The 20,976-nt window shown below is 40.4% G+C and overlaps 1 protein-coding gene across 3 annotated transcripts in view; it reads left to right on the top strand.

The window, feature by feature from the left end:
- Window positions 1–20,976, top strand: part of FAM114A1 (family with sequence similarity 114 member A1) — a 78,474-nt gene that overhangs the window by 15,418 nt on the left and 42,080 nt on the right. For 2 of the 3 annotated variants that reach the window (XM_050792043.1, XM_050792044.1), the window contains one exon: window positions 7,801–7,888. In XM_050792043.1, coding sequence (XP_050648000.1) covers window positions 7,801–7,888 — 88 coding nt within the window. Of the gene's footprint in view, window positions 1–7,800; window positions 7,889–17,520; window positions 20,832–20,976 lie in introns of those variants that run through there. The other variant, XM_050792045.1, reaches the window with a different exon arrangement.

Genomic DNA, 20,976 nt, shown 5'->3' with positions numbered 1-20,976 from the left:
CAGTCTGTGGACCAGAGTTTGGGAATCACTAACACTAGGACACAGAAAGAGCTAGTTGGGGTATGGGGAAGAATGAATCGAGAAGATAGTGAGTTCAGTTGGTCTTTGGTTTTTGGTAGAGACGGGGTCTCCCTGTGTTGCCGAGGCCAGTCTGAAACTCCTAGGCTCAAAATCTTCTCTCACCTCAGCCTCCCAAAGTGCTGGGATTATAGGCATGAACCACCGCACCAGCCTGAGTTCAGTATTATATTATGCCATAGGACATCCAAGTGAAGATTTTTTGTGGACAGTTGGTTAAAATGGTCTGGAGAGACAGGTGATTCAGAGGCTATCAGCACCTATGTGGTTATTTCAGTAATGGAAGTGGGTAAGATGGACCAGGTGTTAATATATAAATAACAACAGAGGCCAAGCCCTCAGCCCTGGAAGGTTTCTGTCTCTAAGCCAATTTGGTTCGGCACAGCTCTTAGGGTTTTGTTTTGTTTTTTTAAATAGCTTATGGCAGCTAGCAAAGAAGTTGTAGTACAGTCTCAGCACTACCATATTCTATAAGTGAAATCAAGTCTCAGATCACATTGCACCACACTGACATTTTTAAATGAAATGGTGATTAACAAGCGAGTTGAAAATGGTGTATGAGAACTCTTTCTCATGTAGGCTTGAGAACATCCCATTGTTTAGGTGCTTTGATCACCATCTTGAATGAAAGGTTTACTCAAGGCAACTGCCTGGATTTCAGAGCTAAGGTTTCTTCCCTGATCGCTGGCATCAAGTCACCAGAATTCCCCAGAATTGAAAGATGGATGGAAGACCATTTACACCGGGCAAAATCCTTTGTAACACCCTATTCATATAAAACTAGAAGGAGCAGAAAATATACTTATTTACAAATCTTGAATACTTTTTTAAATTTTTATTTACATTTATTTATTTATTTGAGATAGGATCTCCCTCTATCGCCCAGGCTGGAGTGCAGTGGCGTGATCTCGGCTCACTGCAACCTCTGCCTCCCAGATTCAAGCGATTCTCCTGCCTCAGCCTCCAGAGTAGCTGGGACTACTGGCATCTGCCACCATACCAAGCTAATTTTTGTATTTTAAGTAGAGATGGGGTTTCACTGTGTTAACCAGGCTGGTCTTGAACTCCTGACCTCAGATGATCTACCCACCACGGCCTCCCAAGGTGCTGGGATTACAGACATGAGCCACAAAGCCTGGCCCCGCCCTTTTTAAAAAAAAAAAATAGAGTCTCTCTCTCTCTCTCTCTGTTGCCCAGGCTGGCGTGAAGTAGCAAGATCATAGCTCACTGCAGTCTTGAACTCTTGCATTCAAGTGATCCTCTTCCCTCAACCTACCAAGTAGATAGGACTACATATGCACGCCATCACGCCTGGTAAATTTTTAAATTTTTCTGTAGAGACCAGGTCTTGCCATGTTGCCCAGGCTGGTCTTGAACTCCTGGCCTCAAGTGATCCTCCTGCCTTAGCCTCCCAAAGTGCTGAGATTATAGGAGTGAGCCACCAAAGCCAGTTCCTGGAATACCTTTATTTTTACCATCTAGAACCCCTTTCAGATATTGAGAATGCTAGAAATAGTCCACCATGTTTACCAATTAAAACCCATTTTTGCAATTCAGTGTGGTAATTGGCAAAGCATCAGATGTTACTAGAGATACAGATAATAGAATCTCTATAAATAGCTGCCTCAAAGTATGGCTTTCCTGATTAGAATGCTGGCTAACCACCCTGGACTCTGCATATTTTATTGGCATGCTGACAGCACTTGGATTGTAGGTTAATCTAAGAAGCACCCATAATGTCACAATATGCATGTAGAAGCATTCTAATGTAAATAACTGAAATCATAATACTAAAAGATGGTGAAAAAGAAAAAAAGTGAGAGTCAGAAGATAGGCCATCAGAATAGAACACACTAAGGCAGATGGAAAAGTGGGTGAGGTTTGGATGCTACCGAGAGGTCAAGTGAATAATAAAAAGACTAAAATGAGTCCACGGCTTTGACAACAGGAAGCCACTTGACCTTGATGAGAATGATTTCCTGAAGTAGCGACACAGGAGTCTTGCTGTGGAGGGAGGAGAGACAAGGGAGGTGAATACAGAAGATAAGCATCTTTTTTTTTTTTTTTTTGAGACAGTGTCTCACTCTGCCTCCCAGGCTGGAGTGCAATGGCACAATCTCGGCACGCTACAACCTCCACCTCCCGGGTTCAAGTGATTCTCCTGCCTCATCCTCCCGAGTAGCTGGGATTACAGCATGCACCACCACACCCGGCTAATTTTTGTATTTTTAGTGGAGACGGGGTTTCACCTTGTTGGCCAGGCTGGTCTTGAACTCCCAACCTCAGGTGATCCACCCACCTTGGCCTACCAAAGTGCTGGGATTGCAGGCGTGAGTCACAGTGCCTGGCCACTATAAGCACCTTTTTTTAAGAGATAAAGAAGAAAGATGTGGAGCAGACACCAGATAAGTTTGAAAGAAACATTTTGTTCATGTTGTGATTTTCATTTGTTGACTTCAAGATAGAGAAATTGTGTGCATGATTAAATGTAACGTATATAGAAAGCATGTATACAAATGTAGCCTGGGCCAGGCGCAGTGGCTCACACCTGTAATCCCAGCACTTTGGGGGGCCAAGACAGGCAGATCACCTGAGGTTGGGAGTTCCAGACCAGCCTGGCCAACAAGGTGAAACCCAGTCTCCACTAAAAATACAAAAAGTAGCCGTGCATGGTGGTGAGCACCTGTAATCCCAGCTACTTAGGAGGCTGAGGCAGGAGAATCGCTTGAGCCCAGGAGGCAGGGGCTGCAGTGAACCAAGATCACGCTACTGCACTCCAGCCTGGGAGACAAAGCAAGACTCCATCTCAAAAAAAAAAAAAGAAATGTAGCCTGTACAGAGAAGCCGCTTGTATAGAAAAAGGCTGAAAAACCAGAAAAGCCAGGAGAGAGTAAAACCAACCTACCCAGGCCAGGAGACATTTAGGTGGAGGTGCTATGGTACCTAAGAGGAAGGTGCATTTCCATAATAATGAAAGGGAGGAGGTAATTGTGAATCGCAGGGTAGTGTACTTAGATTTGTGTTTAGATGGGGTTTTGGTGTAGGCCAGTGTATATTTTGTGCATAAGAAGAACTACTCAAATGTTTAATTGGGTTTAAACAATTAGCGTTCCATCTATGAAGATGACAAACTCAAAAACCCAATCCTTAGGCTTCACGTGAATCTCACAAATCTCACTGTTTAGAAGTCTAGCAAAATCTAACAGTCACTTTTAAGATACTTTTGGTTAATGTTTGGTTTGGTCCTTTTTACCAACTTAAACGCGTTTAAATATTTTAAACTGCATTTATAATATATTCTACTTCCTTTGTGAGTACCTGAGTTATCTACTTATACAAAACCTTGCTAAGTACTTAATAATTGTTATAAAGCTACTAAAATACATTTCTAGAGTTACTTAAAGACCTCTTAATAATGTGCAGAAACTTGGCATGATTTCAGCTTAAAATCAGAAGTCTAATAATTCAATTATTCATTTTTGATTGATTTTCAAAAACTGTCACTTTAATAGGTCAGATTCCTTCAATATTAGTAGTACAGAAAAGACCAAATATGCACAAAAATATGAATAGCATATCTTCAATGCTTTCAACTTTTCTATATTTAATTTTTAAATCTTCCCAAAGTTGAATGATGCATACTTACCAAGGAAGAAAATTGGCTGGAAATAACTGAGGCCATTTTCAATCAGGTATTTTGACAGAGTTTCAGGCTGCAGAGCAATTTTCATCCTCCCAGCTGTCATACTGACCCCCTTTTTAGAGTAGCTATGTCATGAGTTACAAAAATTAAAAAGTGTAGATCACCCTATGAGTTACGAACCCATAGGTTTCATTGCCCACATCCCTGGATGCAAGTTATATACAGCACCTGATTCTCGATCTGCTCAAGGAAATAGAACAACCACGCTGCTCCTTCATCTTTAAGATAGGTACATATGTTTTCCATCTAAATGTTAAAGGCCTTTGAATTTGATGGAGTTCTGGGATTTAATTTTCTTCTATCTAATACCTTTAAACTCGATAGCCTAAAATAAATCCATTTTCTATTTAATGATAAAGACCTTTAAATGGGATACTAGATATGAAAATGTCTTTCCTATTTAAAGAACATTGAACTTGGGCCAGGTGCAGTCACTTGTAATCCTAGCACTTCGGGAGGCCAAGAGAGAAGGATCACTTGAGGCCATGAGTTCAAGACCAGCCTGGGCAACGTAGTGAGATCCTGTCTCTACAAAAAATAATTTTTAAAAATTAGTTAAGTGTGGTGGTGCACGCCTGTAATCTCAGCTACTTGGAGGCTGAGGCAGGAAGATCACTTGAGCCCAGGAGTTGGAGGATGCAGTGAGCTGTTATCATACTACACACTCCAGCTTGGGCAACAGAGCGAGACTCTGTCTCCTAAAAAGAAAAAAGAACTGTGAACTTGATAGAATCCTACATTCTTTCTTAGGACCACACAAAGGTTTAGATGTTTAAATGATCTCCAGTTGAGTTTCGAATATCCCTCTTGATCAAGCCAAATCTAATTTGCTGTTATAAGAGTTATGGGGAGCAGGCAGGAAGTTGAGAGAGTTCTCATCTGATGATTTTCTTTCCTCTGTGTAGTAGGATGTGAAGTTGCCTATTGAAGGAGGTGGAAGTTATGGGGGGAGGGTGAGAAAAAAGTTTTAAAATCCCTCTGTTGGTAATAAGCAATCTGAGCAGCTCCATGCTGCCTGTTGTAGCGTCTCCTAATTGTGTGACATTAAGTCCATTTGAAGTGGAGACCATATTCATGATGAGATATATTTATAATTCATGCTTAACATTTAGTCCATATGTTTTTATATTAAATATGTGTATTTAGTCATTCAAGTATTTGCCGTTTGATAACAAATATTCTTTATAGCTGATCAAGAAGTCACAGCTCAATGTCAAAGGACTTTATTAATAAAGCAATTGAAGTAGTCACTTATTATACAGCAAAAAGTTCTAGACTCATTTAACATGTATTTCCATTTGCTAGTCAATTACCAGCTGTCAGAGCATAATAAATATTATAAATTTGAGTCAGAAGCTGTCACCTCTAATTGTATTAACTCTTCCTAATCATAGGTAGTGATTTGTCCTGTGAAAGAGTGATATTAATCACTGACTTCCATCTGTCTTCATAATGGTGTAAAATTGCCACTGGATTCCATTGCTGAAGTGAAGTAAATCAATGTAGACACCAAAAATGAAAGGAGGCAGTGATGAGTCATGAATATTTCCATTCATGTTAACAAGCTTCTCATTGTTTCCAGACAGAGAGAAAAAAATGACAGCTAGCTTTCAAAGCTTTTTGCTTCTTAGTCTTAAAAGTGTAGTTTCTTCTTATCATTATTTCTATATGCCAGGCACTAAGAAGAGTACTTCTTATATGCCAGGCACTAAGCTCACAACATTATATGAATTATTTCTTTTAATCTTCACAACCACCAATGAAGTTATTGGTTCTTATACTTATGGCACTTATGCTACTGTTCTTTGCATTTTATAATGAGGAAATGAATGCTTAAAATAACTTGAGTAATTTGTTGTCCAAAACAGCAGAGCCTGGAGTCAAACCCAAGCAATTTAACTTCCATAACTTAGTCTCAACCAGTACTCTACACTGATGGGTGATGTTTGAATCAGTTAGGAATGCTTTTGAGTTGAAGTAACTAAAATCCAACATATAGTAGTTCACAAAATAGTGATTTTTTTTTTTTGCTCTCACTTAATAGAAAGAATGGAGATAGACAGCTACTTATGTTGGTTTAGTAGCTCAGCGGAGCCAGGACCAGCGACTGTGACTCCTTGGCCTTTCCCTTGTGACAGAAAAAATGACTGCTTCAATTTCAAGCTTCATGTCCACATTCAGGGCAGGAAAAAAGAGAAGGGGAAAGAGTGGGCACTTGCTGTAACTATAATGTATCATGAAAGCAAAAACTATACCATTTATATATCTCATTAGTTGAAAACTGTTTCATATGGCCATCCTTATCTGCAAGGGTAGAAAACAGAAAGGGAGGCTGGGCATGGTGGCTCATGCCTATAATCCCAGCACTTTGGGAGGCCAAGGTGGGCGGATCATGAGGTCAAGAGATCGAGACCATCCTGGCCAACATGGTGAAACCTTGTCTCTACTAAAAATACAAAAAATCAGCCAGGCGTGGTGGTGCGCGACTGTAGTCCCAGCTACTGGGGAGGCTGACGCAGGGGGATCGGGAAATCGCTTGAACCCAGGAGGCGGAAATTGCAGTGAGCTGAGATCGTGCCACTGCACTCCAGCCTGGTGACAGAGCAAGACTCCGTCTCAAAAAACCAAAACGAAACAAAACGAAAAAAACCAGCAAAGGAGTTGGGAGTTAGGGATGACTAATGGACCAGCTGTGAGTCAAAAGTTATGGAATCTACAAACGCTGTAGGAATTTTCCACTGCCTCCTTACTTTCTTTCTGCCCTTCCTCCCTCCCTCCCTCCCTCTCTCCCTCCTTTCCTTCCTTCCTTCTTTCCTTCCTTCTTTCCTTTTGAGTACAAAAGAGCTATGATTCTCCATATAGATAACTCATAGAATATTTATTCTTGCCTTGTTTTCTAGAGTGTGTTCCCAAATAGAAAGAGAAAGCTGTGGTTCCACTACCTGAGTCAGGACTCATTGGTTGCAAGTAACAGAAATATGCACACCTCACTGAGAAAGTGGATGCATTTCAGCCATTTATTTAACAAATATTTATTAAGCACTCATTATATTCCAAGCACTCTTCTAGGCTCTGGAAGTAAATCAGTGAACAAAACATTAAAAAAACAAAAAAAGAATGAATAAGAATATGAGAGAATCTCATAGAACCCAAAGATCAGAAAGCAGCAGGGCCTTCGGAGGGACAGAAACCAGGGACTAAGAAGCTGTCAAGAATCCAAACAGCAACTCTAAGCCAATCTCCATTCTGCTCACTCTGCCTTCTCTTAATTCTTAGTCTGTGTGGTGGGTATAACATGGTCACCCACGTAACCTGAGTTTTCAACTTCTGTTCATGCACACAGTTCACACTGAACCACAGTCTCTCAGTTCCAATTCCAAAAACCTAGGCAAACGAATTGGAATCCACTGAGGTCAGGGACAGTCTTATCCCTGTGTTATAGGAGTCACTGTGAGTGAAGCGGGGCACCTTGAATCAAAGGTTTCTACCTTGCAAGCCTTCCTGTCACTGCTGCCCATCCGTCTCCAAGCATGTTGATGCTTTTTAGACACTTTGCCCGTCATCCACACCAAAGCACCTGCCTGCTGCACCAGAGGTTTAAAAGTTAACTCTACCTTGAAGAGCACATTTTTTAAAGCCCTGTAAGAATTAACAGGGTCCAGGTCATTTTGAACTTTTTCAGATCACTCTTGTGCCCTTATGTGTATCTTTTTCCCATATAGCCTTTTCCTTGTCTTCTGGATAATATGAGAGAATCGAGGCTCAGTTAACATCAAACTCCCTTCTCACTTCAAACCAAGCCTTCAGAAGCCAAGATCAGCACTAATCAATTTGGTTCCAAAGTACACATTGCAGTGTGGGTCGGGATATTCTTTTATGACCCTTATAAACTATACGCCAATGAGATACGGTTGTTGGTGATTCTTTTCCAAACCTCCTCTTTGTTTCAAACCAGTAGGTGTTTTTCCATTCAGGGATATACTGAATTGCTGACCTGCGGCTAATCTGTTTTTCTCCAGGCTGTGGATTCCCCTCCAAGTGGAGGAGGATGGGCAGGCTGGGGATCCTGGGGCAAATCTCTGCTGTCATCTGCATCTGCCACCGTAGGTAAGCATTGTATGTTGCATTGGAATAGACAAAGTCCCGAAGCCTAATAGGATAGGACGTTTTGATCGTACCGTATACTAATAAAGTTTAACATTAGCCCATGAGCAAACCATGTTTAGTGCTTACTATTCTAAGTGCTTCATTTATTCCTCCAATACATTTATTCCTCAGAATAACCCTGTATGGAGGAACTGTCGTTTGCTGCACTGTACAGATAAGAAAGCTAATCAGAGAGAGACTAAGACCTTGACCAAAGTCAGGAATGTCTGGGTTGCAATTTAAAAACCAAGTAGTATGGCTTTTAGCCACTATATTATACGGTCTTTTAAAGTATAATATATTCTTAAAGCTTTGTGTTTATCATTCCACTTGAATTTTTTGTAATGCACAACTCATCTACTCCCAAAAAAGATTTGAGATATCTTGATAAAAGGTATTTCATTAGCAGGATATTAAAATATAAGTAGAAAACAACGTGCTGGTAGGGAGGATATATATTTTATATATTCCACGGCTAATAGAGTTTTTGTAATTGAGTATTGACCTCAACTCTGAGCTGCGTGGCTGCCAGTACATTATTTATTTTTCTTTGAAAACAAAATTTTAATTTAAATAAATCTATTTTTCTGGTTTAATGTTTTTAAATACATTTCCTGTGTTTGTTCTTATACAAAGAGAAAATATGATGGACAGCGTAGTGTCTTCCTGAGTGCAAATTTTTCAGGATATTCTTCATGTTACTATTTCTTATATTCTGTCTTCATGAAAACTGAAGGTATAACATCAATATGTCTAAGATAATTTAGCAAAGGCATTTCATCTTGAAGGTGGAAGGTAAGGAGAAGACAGGGGAAGCCACAGGTAACAGTTTTCACATCATGTACTTCAGGTATTCTAAGGTGCAGTCCATGGCCATGAGGATCTTGTGATGGGCCGTGAATTGGTCCACTTCACTGTTACTCCTAAAACCAGAAGGTCTTAAAGCCTTTTGCCCCACCTCAGTGGACCATAACCACAGTGTTAAGGGCCAGATATCTAACGTTATAGAGCTTAGGCTGCCTGAAAAGAACGGATAGATTGCATTCCTCTAATTCCATCTCTGTCAAATATCAGTTTGCTCAGGAAGGCTCTGGGAAGAAGTAGCAGTGGCCAAATAAATGTTGATCTCTCTGGTAAGAGCCTGGAGAGCGGATTTTCTCTATTGCTTATTGAAGGGGACGGATATGCCTTGAGTACCACATATGCAGATGACAAAATTAACTAAATTCAAGTAGAGGCACCTGTTTTGTTTTCTGAACAGGACAGTGTCTCTTCACAAGGGTGAGGACAAGCACCTGCAGGCATCCTCTGTCCTTGGAAAAACGTTTGAACTTTTAGTGGCTATCAAAAGGATCTTGCCGCTGGTGGCACTTAGTCAGAAGTGGCATGCTTTCTAAGCCAAAAGCTAAAAAGGGGGTTCTAAAAAATTGTTTTAATTGGAATAAGTCATGAAAAAGTAAACGATATGGTCACTAAAATTAGACAGCTCTTCTCGTGGTTTATATCATAAAATAGTTATGTGTCCTGGATGTTTCCAGTTTTAACAGCATCCAAACCACTCTGGTTTATAATGAATTTGGTGCTTCGAGGGTTATAATAGATGGAGGATTTACTCTTTCATTAAACTTTTAAATATAAGTTCCTGCCACAGTAAATACAGAAATCATCTGCCCTGTGGTAGCAGCTACAGGTGCTCTTTGTACACACTTAAAGGTGCAGCTCCCTGTAAAGGCTCTAGCCCTCATTGGTCAGACCATTTACTGTTGTTTCTCATTCAGTGTCTGCACCTCATTTGACTTTGGGCTTTGTTGGACCCTCCCAGGATTTCCTGTCCATGGACTGACAGCTCACCCATTGAATTTACTATCCAGCACCTTCTTCGGTGTCTTGCTGTAATCTGACCTTTGCACACATGCAGCTTTGGTTCCAGTGGGCTATGCGCCAAGGCCTCTGGGTTTTGTTACCTGGGTCACATGTAACCAGTAGATAGTGCTGACTTTACTGCTTAAAAAGTGGAGTGTGGCCAGGCCCGGTGTCTCACGCCTGTAATCCTACTTTGGGAGGCCCAGGTGAATGGATCACTTGAGGTCAGGAGTTCGAGACCAGCCTGGCCAACTTGGTGAAAACCTGTCTCTACTAAAAATACAAAAGTTAGCTGGGCATGGTGGTGGGCGCCTTGTAGTCCCAGCTGCATGGGAAGCTGAGGCAGGAGAATTGCTTGAACCCAGGAGGTGGAGGTTGCAGTGAGCAGAGATTGCACCCCTGCACTCCAGCCTGGGCAACAGAACGAGAGTCTGTCTCAAAAAAAAAAAAAAAGCGAGATGTGATTTTCTATGGCAGGTCCCTTTTGACTTGATCTGACGTCATTGTCTTAATCTGCGGCCTGTGCTATGTTTGGGGTTGCTCTTAAAGTTTCTCTGTATCTGAGCCACCATGCAGATGATCAATACTGCATCTTGTTATCCTCATGACAATTTATAAATTCTAGTGGTTCTCATCTGACTCTGAGTAGTAATTGATCCAGAAGAGCCTAGAGAGGTAATTTCCTGTAGGCCATCATGATCATTGTGCCAGTCATATTTTTCATGGCACGTGATCCCTGTGCCATGAGAAATCATATCCCGCTTTTTAAGTAGTAATGTCAGCACCATCTACTGGTAATATTTGAATGAAGTAACAAAACCTAGAAACCTTGGCGCACAGTCCACTGGAACCAAAACTGCACATATGCAAAGATCAGATTATAGTAGGACACCTAAGAAGATGCTGGATAGTAAATTCAATGGGCGAGCTGTCAGTCCATGGATGGAAAAACTTGCCACTTCTCCTCTAGGGTGCGTAAACACGTGGTTTCTCTGAGAATGTATGACATTTGCACATTCCTCATGCAATATCAGAAGGAAGTTCAGTATACCCTCTGGTATTAGTTTCTGTCGCTGTGTAAGGAATTACCACAAAGTTAGAGGCTGAAAACAACATGCATTCGTTATTTTACAGTTTCTGTGGGCCAAGAGTTCAGGTAGGGGACAGCTGCTCGGTGTCTCACGAGGCTGAAATCAGGGTGTCAGCCAGCTGTATTCTCATCTAAGGCTCACGTTTGCCTGAGGCAGCATGGCCCTGGGGTTGACACTATACTTGTATATAATGGAAGTTGTGCCTTGCTTGCCTCTCTCAATCCCAAGAGAGTGGCTCAACCTAGACCACAGATCAGGAAGGCACCCATAACTGTGAAGTCTCTGGAGGATAGGGTGGTGCCGCTAGAAGGGGGCCCAGAGTCGAGGATGAGGCCAGTGGCTCTGCCAACTGCTCAACTGGCACCTCTGCTTTGAAGATGCCATCTTTTAGGGTCATTCACGTTGTTGGCAGAATTCAGTTTTTGAAGTTGTAGGACTGAGGTCCCTGTTTCCTGCTGGTTATTGACCAGGGGTCACTTTCAGCTCTTAGGGGCTGCCCTTAGGTCCTCCTTCAAAGCCAGCAGGAAAACCTCTCTCACGCTTCAAATCGCCACCTTCAGGAAGGGCCCCTTTGTTTTAAAGACGTTCCTGATTAGTGCAGGCGCACTGAGGATGATCTCTCTTGTGAGTCACTGAAATTCAGCTGATCAAGGACCTTAATTACATCTGAAAATTCTCCTCATCTTTGCCAGATGGAGTAACCTAATCACAGGAGTGAAATCCCATCCTGTTTACACTCCGGCTCACACTCCAAAGGGAAGGGATCACATAGGGTGTATACATCTGGGGACAAGACCCTTGGGGCCATCTCTCAATATGGTCATGCTTCACTTAACAATGGGAATGCCTTCTGAGAAATGGGTCGTTAGATGATTTAATCATTGTGCAAACCTCACAGAGTATACACAAACCTACACAGCTAGGCTATGTGGTAGAGCCTATTGCTCCGAGGCTGCAAACACAGGACAGCTTATTACTGTACTGAATATTGTAGGCAATTGTAACACAATAATTAATAAGTATTTGTGTATTTCACACATCTAAACATAGAAAAGGCACAGGAAAAATACAGTGTTATAATCTTATGAGACCACTGTCGTAGATGTGGCCCATCGATGACCAAAAGTTTGTCATTTGCTGCATCCCGCCTACCTTAATTTTCTTCTCATCTCTGTTTGAGATCTTTATCAGTTATACCACCAATTCCAGAACCTTAGTATTTTTTATGGCTCTGGCTATGTGCTGGAATTTTGAAAAGCTAGCGAATCTTGGCATTTTTCTCTTGTTTGCATACGAAATGGCAAAGGGTACATGAGGAAGGTCATTAAAATTTTGAAATATTGATGCTCATTCTAAAAGTCCCTTTGGAGAAATTTTAGAGCTATCTTTAGAAAAGCAGGTACTAAAATTGTCTATCACCACTGATCATCACTACCCACCTCCCCCCCAAAATGAGTGCAATAGAAATATGACTGAAAACCCTGCCTAAATTGCTCTGACTGCATATTTTGGAGATTTCTGATCAGGACATGCTATGACTTTATGTAGCAATAGTAGCTAAAACAAGAGCAATATATATTTCAAAACTGGATAAGTGTCTTTGTAGACGTGTACAGAGCTGAAACATGTAGCCTAACAGGAGGCTGAAGTCATGGGTTCCCAGGCTGGAAACAAGCACTGGTGGTTGGGAGTTTGACTCCTGAAAGGTAACAGGGATCATAAGCAGCCCATACATGGTGCCAGGCTCAGAGCCTGAAACAGGTTGGAATGGAGTTCAAAGATCTCTGTGAACAGAGAATTTAAGGTTATGGGTGCCTTCCTGATCTGTGGTCTATGTTGAGCCACTATCTTGCGATTGAGAGAGGCAAGCGAGGCACACCTTCCTCTATGTACAGGCATAATGTCAACCCCACGGCTTTACAGCATTTGCAGTTTATTATCATCAGGCAAGAAACTTATTGGAAAACAGATCACTCAGAGTAGTAGACAAGCTTTGAAGATTTATAAATTGCCTGTGGAAAGTAAAGAAATAACCACATGCTCAATTGCAATTGATTTCCACTCAGAAACCTTGTGTATACCCCCAGGGTAATTCCAGCTGCAGACAGCGGTGCAAAACATATAGTCCTTCACAAAACACAGAGCTGTTAATTGAGCACTAGAAATGGAAACCATTACTTCTTACAGTTGTTGAAAAACTGCAGTTAGAATAGTTAGAACTGTTGAGAGTTGGTAGGAGAGTAATAGGAGAATAGAAACAATTGAAAAATGGTACTCTCTTGGAATGAGCACTGTACCACGAGTCATAAGACCTGGGACCCGGTCCTGGGTGCTACTAACTTGTGATCACAAGGCACTGTTACTAACTAGCTACACCATGCCCTTAACCTAAGACTCAGGTTCTTTGTATGGAAAAGTGTGCGTGGAAAAACTTGAGAAATTCTAAGGTGTCGTCCAACTTCCATAATATGATGATACCATATTCAGTGTCTATGCATAGAAGGAGAAAGATATTTGTGCCCACTGTGCTAAGTGAAAAAATACAAAAAATTAATTAAAATTATTTGTACTCTTTATTTTTATATTTTATCTTTTGCCTCATTTCTTTGACTCTGAGGTTAAGGGAAATGAGAAAAAGTGACCTTCCCAATGCATATACAAAGTCAAACGTTTTTCAGCATATAATTATTTTTGGAGAGGCCTTAACTCTTGTATTAGGCTCAACTACAGCTACACTGTTATCACATTCTTAGAAGATTTGGTCACCTGTCACCCATGCCTTTGGACAAGTTCATAAAATGAAATAAGCATGGTTATCATTTCCAGGCAGAAATAAGAGTGGAAAACATTTTAGAAAAGAGGGCTTTTTTGGAAGCTGAGGCGGGTGAATCACTTGAGGTCAAGAGTTCAAGACCAGCCTGGCCAACGTGGCAAAACCCCGTCTCTACTAAAAAAATACAAAAATTAGCTGGGTGTGGTGACACGCCCCTGTAGTACCAGCTACTTGGAGGCTGCAACAGAAGAATCACTTGATCCTGGGAGACGGAGGTTGCGGTGAGCCAATATTGCACCACTGCACTCCAGCCTGGGCGACAGAGCAAGACTCTGTCTCCAAAAAAAAGAAAAAAAGAAAAGAGGGTTTTGATAGTAGTTCCAAATCCCACAGCATCTTATAGACCTGACTTGTTCCTAAAATGTATTACTAGGCTAAGAGTAATAGACCATTAGTCAAAATGAAAGTCAGCAATGCTAAAACATATGTAAGTATACAAAAGGAAGAGCTCTATAGTAGGATGAGTCATTTATTTCTAGATACCACCAAAGGCTTAAATGTTTATTTGAAATTCTAGTTTTGACAGTTTTATGAGTTTAAGCATCTTATGCAAGAGTACCTGAGGTTGGGGGTTGGTGTGTACGGAATGTACCTGATCTGTATATTTACTTTTGTTCCCCTTCCTCATCCTCTCCCAAGGTACATAGTTTTTTCCTTCTGCACATTTTAATGAAACTCTTCTACCAGCCCTGTCAGAAATGACAGTGTTTATTACAGAGAATGGCAAACTTGTCAAAATGGTACTAGAATGAGAAATCGTCACTGTGTAAATCACTTGTCAATAGGGCATGAATTCACTTTTGAAGGTAACATTGCTGATGATATGAAATTTCTCAAAGATAATTGAGACAAAGAGAATAGGATTAATGCTTAGAGTTTGTCCACCATCCTTTAGATTCTATGAATAAAACACAGGGGTTAATGAGTTTCTGTTGGACTTCTGGGCAAATATCATCAGTTCAGTAACACTTCTTTTCTATTTTGAGCCTAAAGGGAAGTAAGCATCTGATTACAAAGTGGACATCAACCATCATATGGAAAGGAAAGACTATTACAAAGGAAGGTTGATTGGCTCCCTTTTTGCTGCACTATAGTTCGCTTTGGTTGAGCATGGTAATATCAACTTGTGCTTTTCTGAACAATTACTCTTCACAACTTTTTATAATATCTTGAATTCATTGATAGAAGAGTCTGAAACACAGTCAGTGTGTATATATATATACATAGACAGATACAGATATATCTACCTCCATTCAGCGGGATACTATGCAGTCATTAAAAAGACCAAGGTAGATCAGTGTTCTAGGTTGGATGCCCAGCAGAGGGATGAGGCAGAAATTGTGTGCTGGAGTTTTACTGTGAAGGGCTTTCTGGAACAAGCTTTGCAAGACAGCAAAGGATTGGGAAGCAAAACTGAGCCAAGGGAGAAGTTGAACTGCAGTGTCGTTACAGCAGAGGTCTTAGCCTATCCCATAGGGAGCTTGGGGTTTGGGATGAGTCTTAGGAGATGTCTTCCCTTAATCCGCCGGGCTGGGCCTTTATATCAACAGCTCCCTCATTGACCAGTCACTGTAGTATAGTCTTGGTGGAACCAACTCCCTTTGGTCAAAGGCAATTCAAAGGGAGGCATTTACTTAGTTGAGCACTGTCAACAGACAACACTCCCAGAATCAAGGAGAATGAACACTGTGATTCCAGACAGCACACAGCACCCAGCACTATCTCTATGTGCTGAGACTTCAACTGTGAACAGCCAAATGGAAAAGCCAGGTCCAGAAGACTTATATGTAGGTAAATTTGCTTTTACATTCTTGAAAAGAATCACAAGAAATAATTAGAATTATTATCTTTAGAAGGAAGGGGTTGAGGGGAGAGAAAGGGCTACCTTAAGTCTTTCAAAAGCTCCAAGCATTGCTTCTTTTAGAAGTCACTCCTGTATCAGAGCAAATGCATTAGAATGTACCCACATTTCTCATTAAATTTACTACACACACACACACACACACACACATATATATATATCAACTATGTAGGAGTTGAATTTATTTGAATGATATTGACCAACTGATCCAATATTACATTTTGAATACATTTAAGTAAATATTAATTACTATCTAATTTGTAATTTTATTTTTTTCTTTTAAAGCCAACAGCTTTTGCAGGCCTTAATTATTTCCACAGGCCCTTATAAGCTCATACACTCTATTGCTTATTAGTTACTGGAATCTAAGCAGAAAGAGGCTGGTCCACCTTCTGTTATCTATGTTTCTATACTCTTTGGACTTGCTAATATTATGAACATTTTTATTTTTTAAATCTGCACATGAAAACATGCTCAACACCACTAATCGTTAGGGAAATGCTAATCAGAACTACGATGAGATACTACCTCACGCCCATTAGAATGACTTTTTGAAAATTTTTTTACCACTAATATTTCAGTATAAGAATGACTATTATTTTTTAAAAAAACAGAAAATAAGTGTTGGTGAGGATGTGGAGAAATTGGAACCCTTGTGTGCTCTTGCTGGGGTTATAAAATGGTACAGCTGCTGTGGAAGACAGTATGACAGTTCCTCAAAAAACGAAAAACAGAATTACCATATGATCCACCAATTCCACTTTTGATTATATTTCCAAAAGAATTAAAGGCAGGGTCCCAAGGAGGTATTTGTACACCCACGATCATAGCAGCGTTATTCACAATAGCTAAAGCACAGAAGCAACCCAAGTGTCTGTGGACAGATGAATGGAAAAGCCAAATGTGGTCTCTACATACAAGGGAATATTATTCAGCTTTTAAAACGAAGGAAATTCTGACATATGTTACAACATGGATGAACCTTGAGGACATTATGCTAAGTGAAATGAGCCAGTCACAAAAAGATAAGTACTGTGTGATTCCACTTCTGTGAGGCAGTTAGAAATAGTCAAAATCATAGAGATTTGAGAACGTTCTGACTAGTGGAATGTAGAATGATGGTTTCCAGGGGCTGGTAAAAGAGGGGTGTGGGGAGTTATTGTTTAATGGGTATAGAGTTTCAGTTTTATACAAGAGAGTGAGTTCTGGAGATGGATAATGGTGATGGTTGCACAATATCGTGAATGTATTTGGTACCTCTGAACTATTCAGGTCGGAAAAGTTGAGATGGTAAAATGTATGTCATGTGCATTTTACCGCAAAAAAAATTGGAGTAAAATTCAACCAGATATATCAGAGATGTGATATTATGGGATTTTTTTAAGTTTCTTTTTAATATATTCATTTTTTGAAAAAGAAGAATAAAAGGTAAGTTAAAAAAAGAAAAAGAAGGAAATATTGTATTAAAAAATAAAACAAGCTAAAAGGGAGGAACCTTCCGAATGAGTTAGTGTGTGCCCTTGTTGTGATCCTTTAGCATATGGGACCAATAGGAAGTACCCATTGAGCTACCCAGTCATCCAAGGTGCTGCAGAGAACTGCTGCTGCTTCCCTGAGTTACCACTTGGTCAGACAGAACTTCCCAGCATATTCTTTTTTTTTTTTTTTTTTTTTTTTTGAGCTGGAGTCGGAGTCTGGCTCTGTCACCCAGGCTGGAGCGCAATGGTACAAACTCAGCTCACTGCACCTCTGCCTCCTGGGTTCAAGCGATTCTCCTGCCTCAGTCTCCCAAGTAGCTGGGATTACAGGCGCCCACCACCACACCCGGCTAATTTTTGTATTTTTAGTAGAGATGGAGTTTCACCGTGGTGGCCAGGATGGCTCGAACTCCTGATCTCAGGTGATCCGCCTGCCTCGGCCTCCCAAAGTGCTGGGATTACAGGCGCGAGCCACCTTGCCTGCCCAGCATATTCTTTTTGCAAATTATTTCATCTTGATTATTTCAGATAACCAGCAAATTATTTCATCTATCCAGAAAGAGGAGAGACTTCCCTTCGATGGCTTTTTGATCTTGGTGGAATTCACAAGAAGAGGGCTTCATAAGATCACAGTGCTTTTGGGGAAGAAAAAAATCAAAGTGGATCTATAAGATAGCCCTACACAGTGTCTTGAGAATGCAGCCTGCACAGCACAGGGCTGATCCTAAAAACACTAAGCTATGGCATCACTCGACACAGTTGACAGGGAGAGGGTTAGAGTCAGGTTTCACTGCGGAGGTGACCTTCACCTTGTTCTTTGGTCATGGTAAGGTAAGTCAAGTGCATTTTAGAATAAAACAATGTTTTAAAAAGTAGGAAGCTCCAAACTAAGGATCTGATTTCCAAGGAGTTATAGAAATGGGATTAAAATGACATTTATTCAACTATAAATGGCAATAAAACTTTCTTGACGTAACATAGTGATTACACATGTGGGTTCTAGAGTCAGAAGGACTGAGTTGGAATCCCGCCTTTGTCACTGATTGGCTTTAGGACCTTGGGAAAGTGATTTCACCTCACCAGGTCTCAGTTTTCTCAGTTGTGAAATGAGTATACTAATATCCTAAGGGACCTCATAAGGTCGTTGAGAAGATTAAATGAGATAATGTACTGTACTAAAAGTATTTAATACGGTGTTAGGACATAGTAAGTGCTCAATAAATGTTGGCCTTAGCAGAGGTTTCACATGTTTCTTCTCAATAATCTCGCAAAACTCTGAGAGGTAATCCTCCTGTCAGAGAATGCATAGCAGCAGACATTCAGTGAGGTTAAGCAGCTCACCAGTATTACACAGCTAATACATGACGGGAGCAGAAATCCTCCACAAGGCTCCTGACTCCTAAGTTTAAGGTGTTTTCCATTCTAGTAGAGGTAGTAAATTAAATACCAGCCAATCATTCGGCATTTATTTTAAAATGATTCATTATCACAGCATTTGTACGACGTTCTCATCTTCTTTGCAGCACTCACCTTGTATTGCAGTGAGCCAAAGAGTAGAGGATATTCCATCTTTAGAATCATGGAATTTAGAGGGGTTTCAGATTTTGAGGATGCTTGGGGTTTGGGATGACACATGAAGAAATTAATCCGTGTATACTGTACCCTATGGTATTATTCATATTTATTGTTTTTCTCTTATTGGTAGGTCCCAGTCAGTACCTCTGGAGATGACTCCCAATCAAAAGGCAACAGGGCCTTCATATCACTGTTTTCTTGTTCTGGACACTAGATGTCACACTAAGTAAAGTTTTAGAGGTTACGCTCTAGAGTAAGGCGTGGCACAGTGTCTAAACCTTAGCTATGAAAAATTATAGCTCATACATAAATATAAAGCTGAACTTTACATTTATTTTGTGTTTCTTTTTTTTGTAAAGCTGAACTTTATATTTCTAGTAGAATGCAGTAAAAAGGTACTTTCCCTAACAAAACATTCAGAAAAAGAATTGTTAATAAGAAAATGTAGTTGGAATAGCAGCCTATTTTCATTGTTAAACAGATAGATCCCATTTATATGCACATAAAATCGTATTTCCTTCCGGAAACAAAGTGATTTTTCTAGAGGCAGCTCATGTATACATATCTGTAATCATTTATGTTCTGAGATGGGGAGAAGCCGTTCTTCCTGCAAAAAGAACCAGACATTATCCTAACCTGCAAGGGATGGAGAAGGTGAAAGTAGAGATACTGAATATGAGATTCATTATCTCCTGAAACGGTCTCAGGAAAGGGTGTGTGATCATCTTTCTCCCATGGCTTAAGCAAAGAAGATGGAGAAGATGGTGCCTCCCAGCCTCCTTGACCTCATTTTTTTCCTTGATTTTGGCTTTCAGAAATCTAGATGAAAATCATAGGTTGAGATTTGGAGACACATTATTTCCTTTTGGAAAATGCATATTATATGTATTTTTAATGGCAGGGAAGTTGGATGCAGTATGTAAAAGAGTTAGATATTCTATCCTCTAACTTAAATATGTTATTGAAACTTCAATAAGTTTCTACTAGATATATTTCTACTAGAAATATAAAGTTCAGCTTTACAAAAAAAAAGAAACAATGCTTGAAATTCATTGGAAGCTAGAGACAATTAATTCAAGCATATCAGTCACAGTACACCTTTATTTTTTCAAGTAACTCAGCAATTAATTTGAACTGTGTCTAATCTGCACATGAATAGAAACACATATTTCTATATGTAATTACAGTTGTAAATAATGTTTAACTTTCAGGGTTTTCTAGGTAGTGTATTTCCATTGGACATAATCCCTTCTATATTTGTCAAATATCAGTGCCTTGTTTATGTTAAGATCACTAGGATAAATAAGGTTACAACTGCTAAAATGCTACTCTTTAGGTTTGGGAGTCATCCATGTCTTCCCCTTTCTTATTCAGGAAATGGACAACTGGTTATTTTAACAGTGCCTTCTAAGACTAGGTGGTTCTAGTTAGCTCTTACATTCTGTTGGGACTTGGGAAGTTTTTCCTCATGTTACTGCCTTGTGTTTTAGCAACCAGAGGTTACCCAGGTCCGGAGAGAAATCTTTCATTTTCTCTGTGAGTGCTCAGGATGATGGCAGCCTGTGCTGTTTCTCCTTCAAGAAGTCAGACAGCCACTTCGGACCATCTGTAGGCTATTCATTCCTCCAGTGGTTTGACGATTCAGAAAAGCTATAACTCATCGTGAAGGCCTCAAAGGGAGGAAAATCTCTCTAGAATAAAATGTAGACAAGACCATGTCCCTGTCAGGTCAAAGGTTGGGGTTTTTCCACATGGGTAGGAAGGTCAGCTCTGTATTTACCAAATAGTTATTGAATAACCATTGTGCCAGGCTCTAGGGAATGTGGGTATTGTCCTTGCTCAGATGGAGTAAAACCTGTGCCCTTCGCCTGCCTGACTACTGTTAAATCTGATCTATATCATTATTGTTTAAGACAACTGTCAGGGCATTATTGTTTAAGACAGCCGTCAGGGCTGTTGGGTGGCCTTCCTGGTTTCTCCACTGACTTGCCTTTTGATTTTGGGATGTCGGCTCCAGAACCTTCAGTCTCCATGCCTAAAGGAAAGCCTAATGCTTTAAAGAAACACTCTGAGGCTCAGCTGATTTCAATCCAACAAATATTAATTGATCATCTTCCACGTGCTAAGCCTGCAAGGAATCAAAAAAATGAATGAAGAGTATCTTCCATAAGGAACTTACAAAAGAGCAAAGAGGATGAGACAGGTACACTATACAAAGACAGTGTGTTGAGCTTAGAATTCCAGGTTGATGATTGGGTGGTGTGAGAAGCAAAAGCAAACAGTGAAGCATCTGGGAGCACTTTACCTACGTGTATCTCATTTGCACGTCACAATAACTCAATGAGGAA

This window comes from Macaca thibetana, chromosome 5 (genome assembly GCF_024542745.1).
Source record: "Macaca thibetana thibetana isolate TM-01 chromosome 5, ASM2454274v1, whole genome shotgun sequence".
Classification (NCBI taxonomy): Eukaryota; Metazoa; Chordata; class Mammalia; order Primates; family Cercopithecidae; genus Macaca; species Macaca thibetana.
The sequence above is the reverse complement of the archived record's forward strand: the minus strand, read 5'-3'. Positions and strand labels throughout refer to the sequence as shown.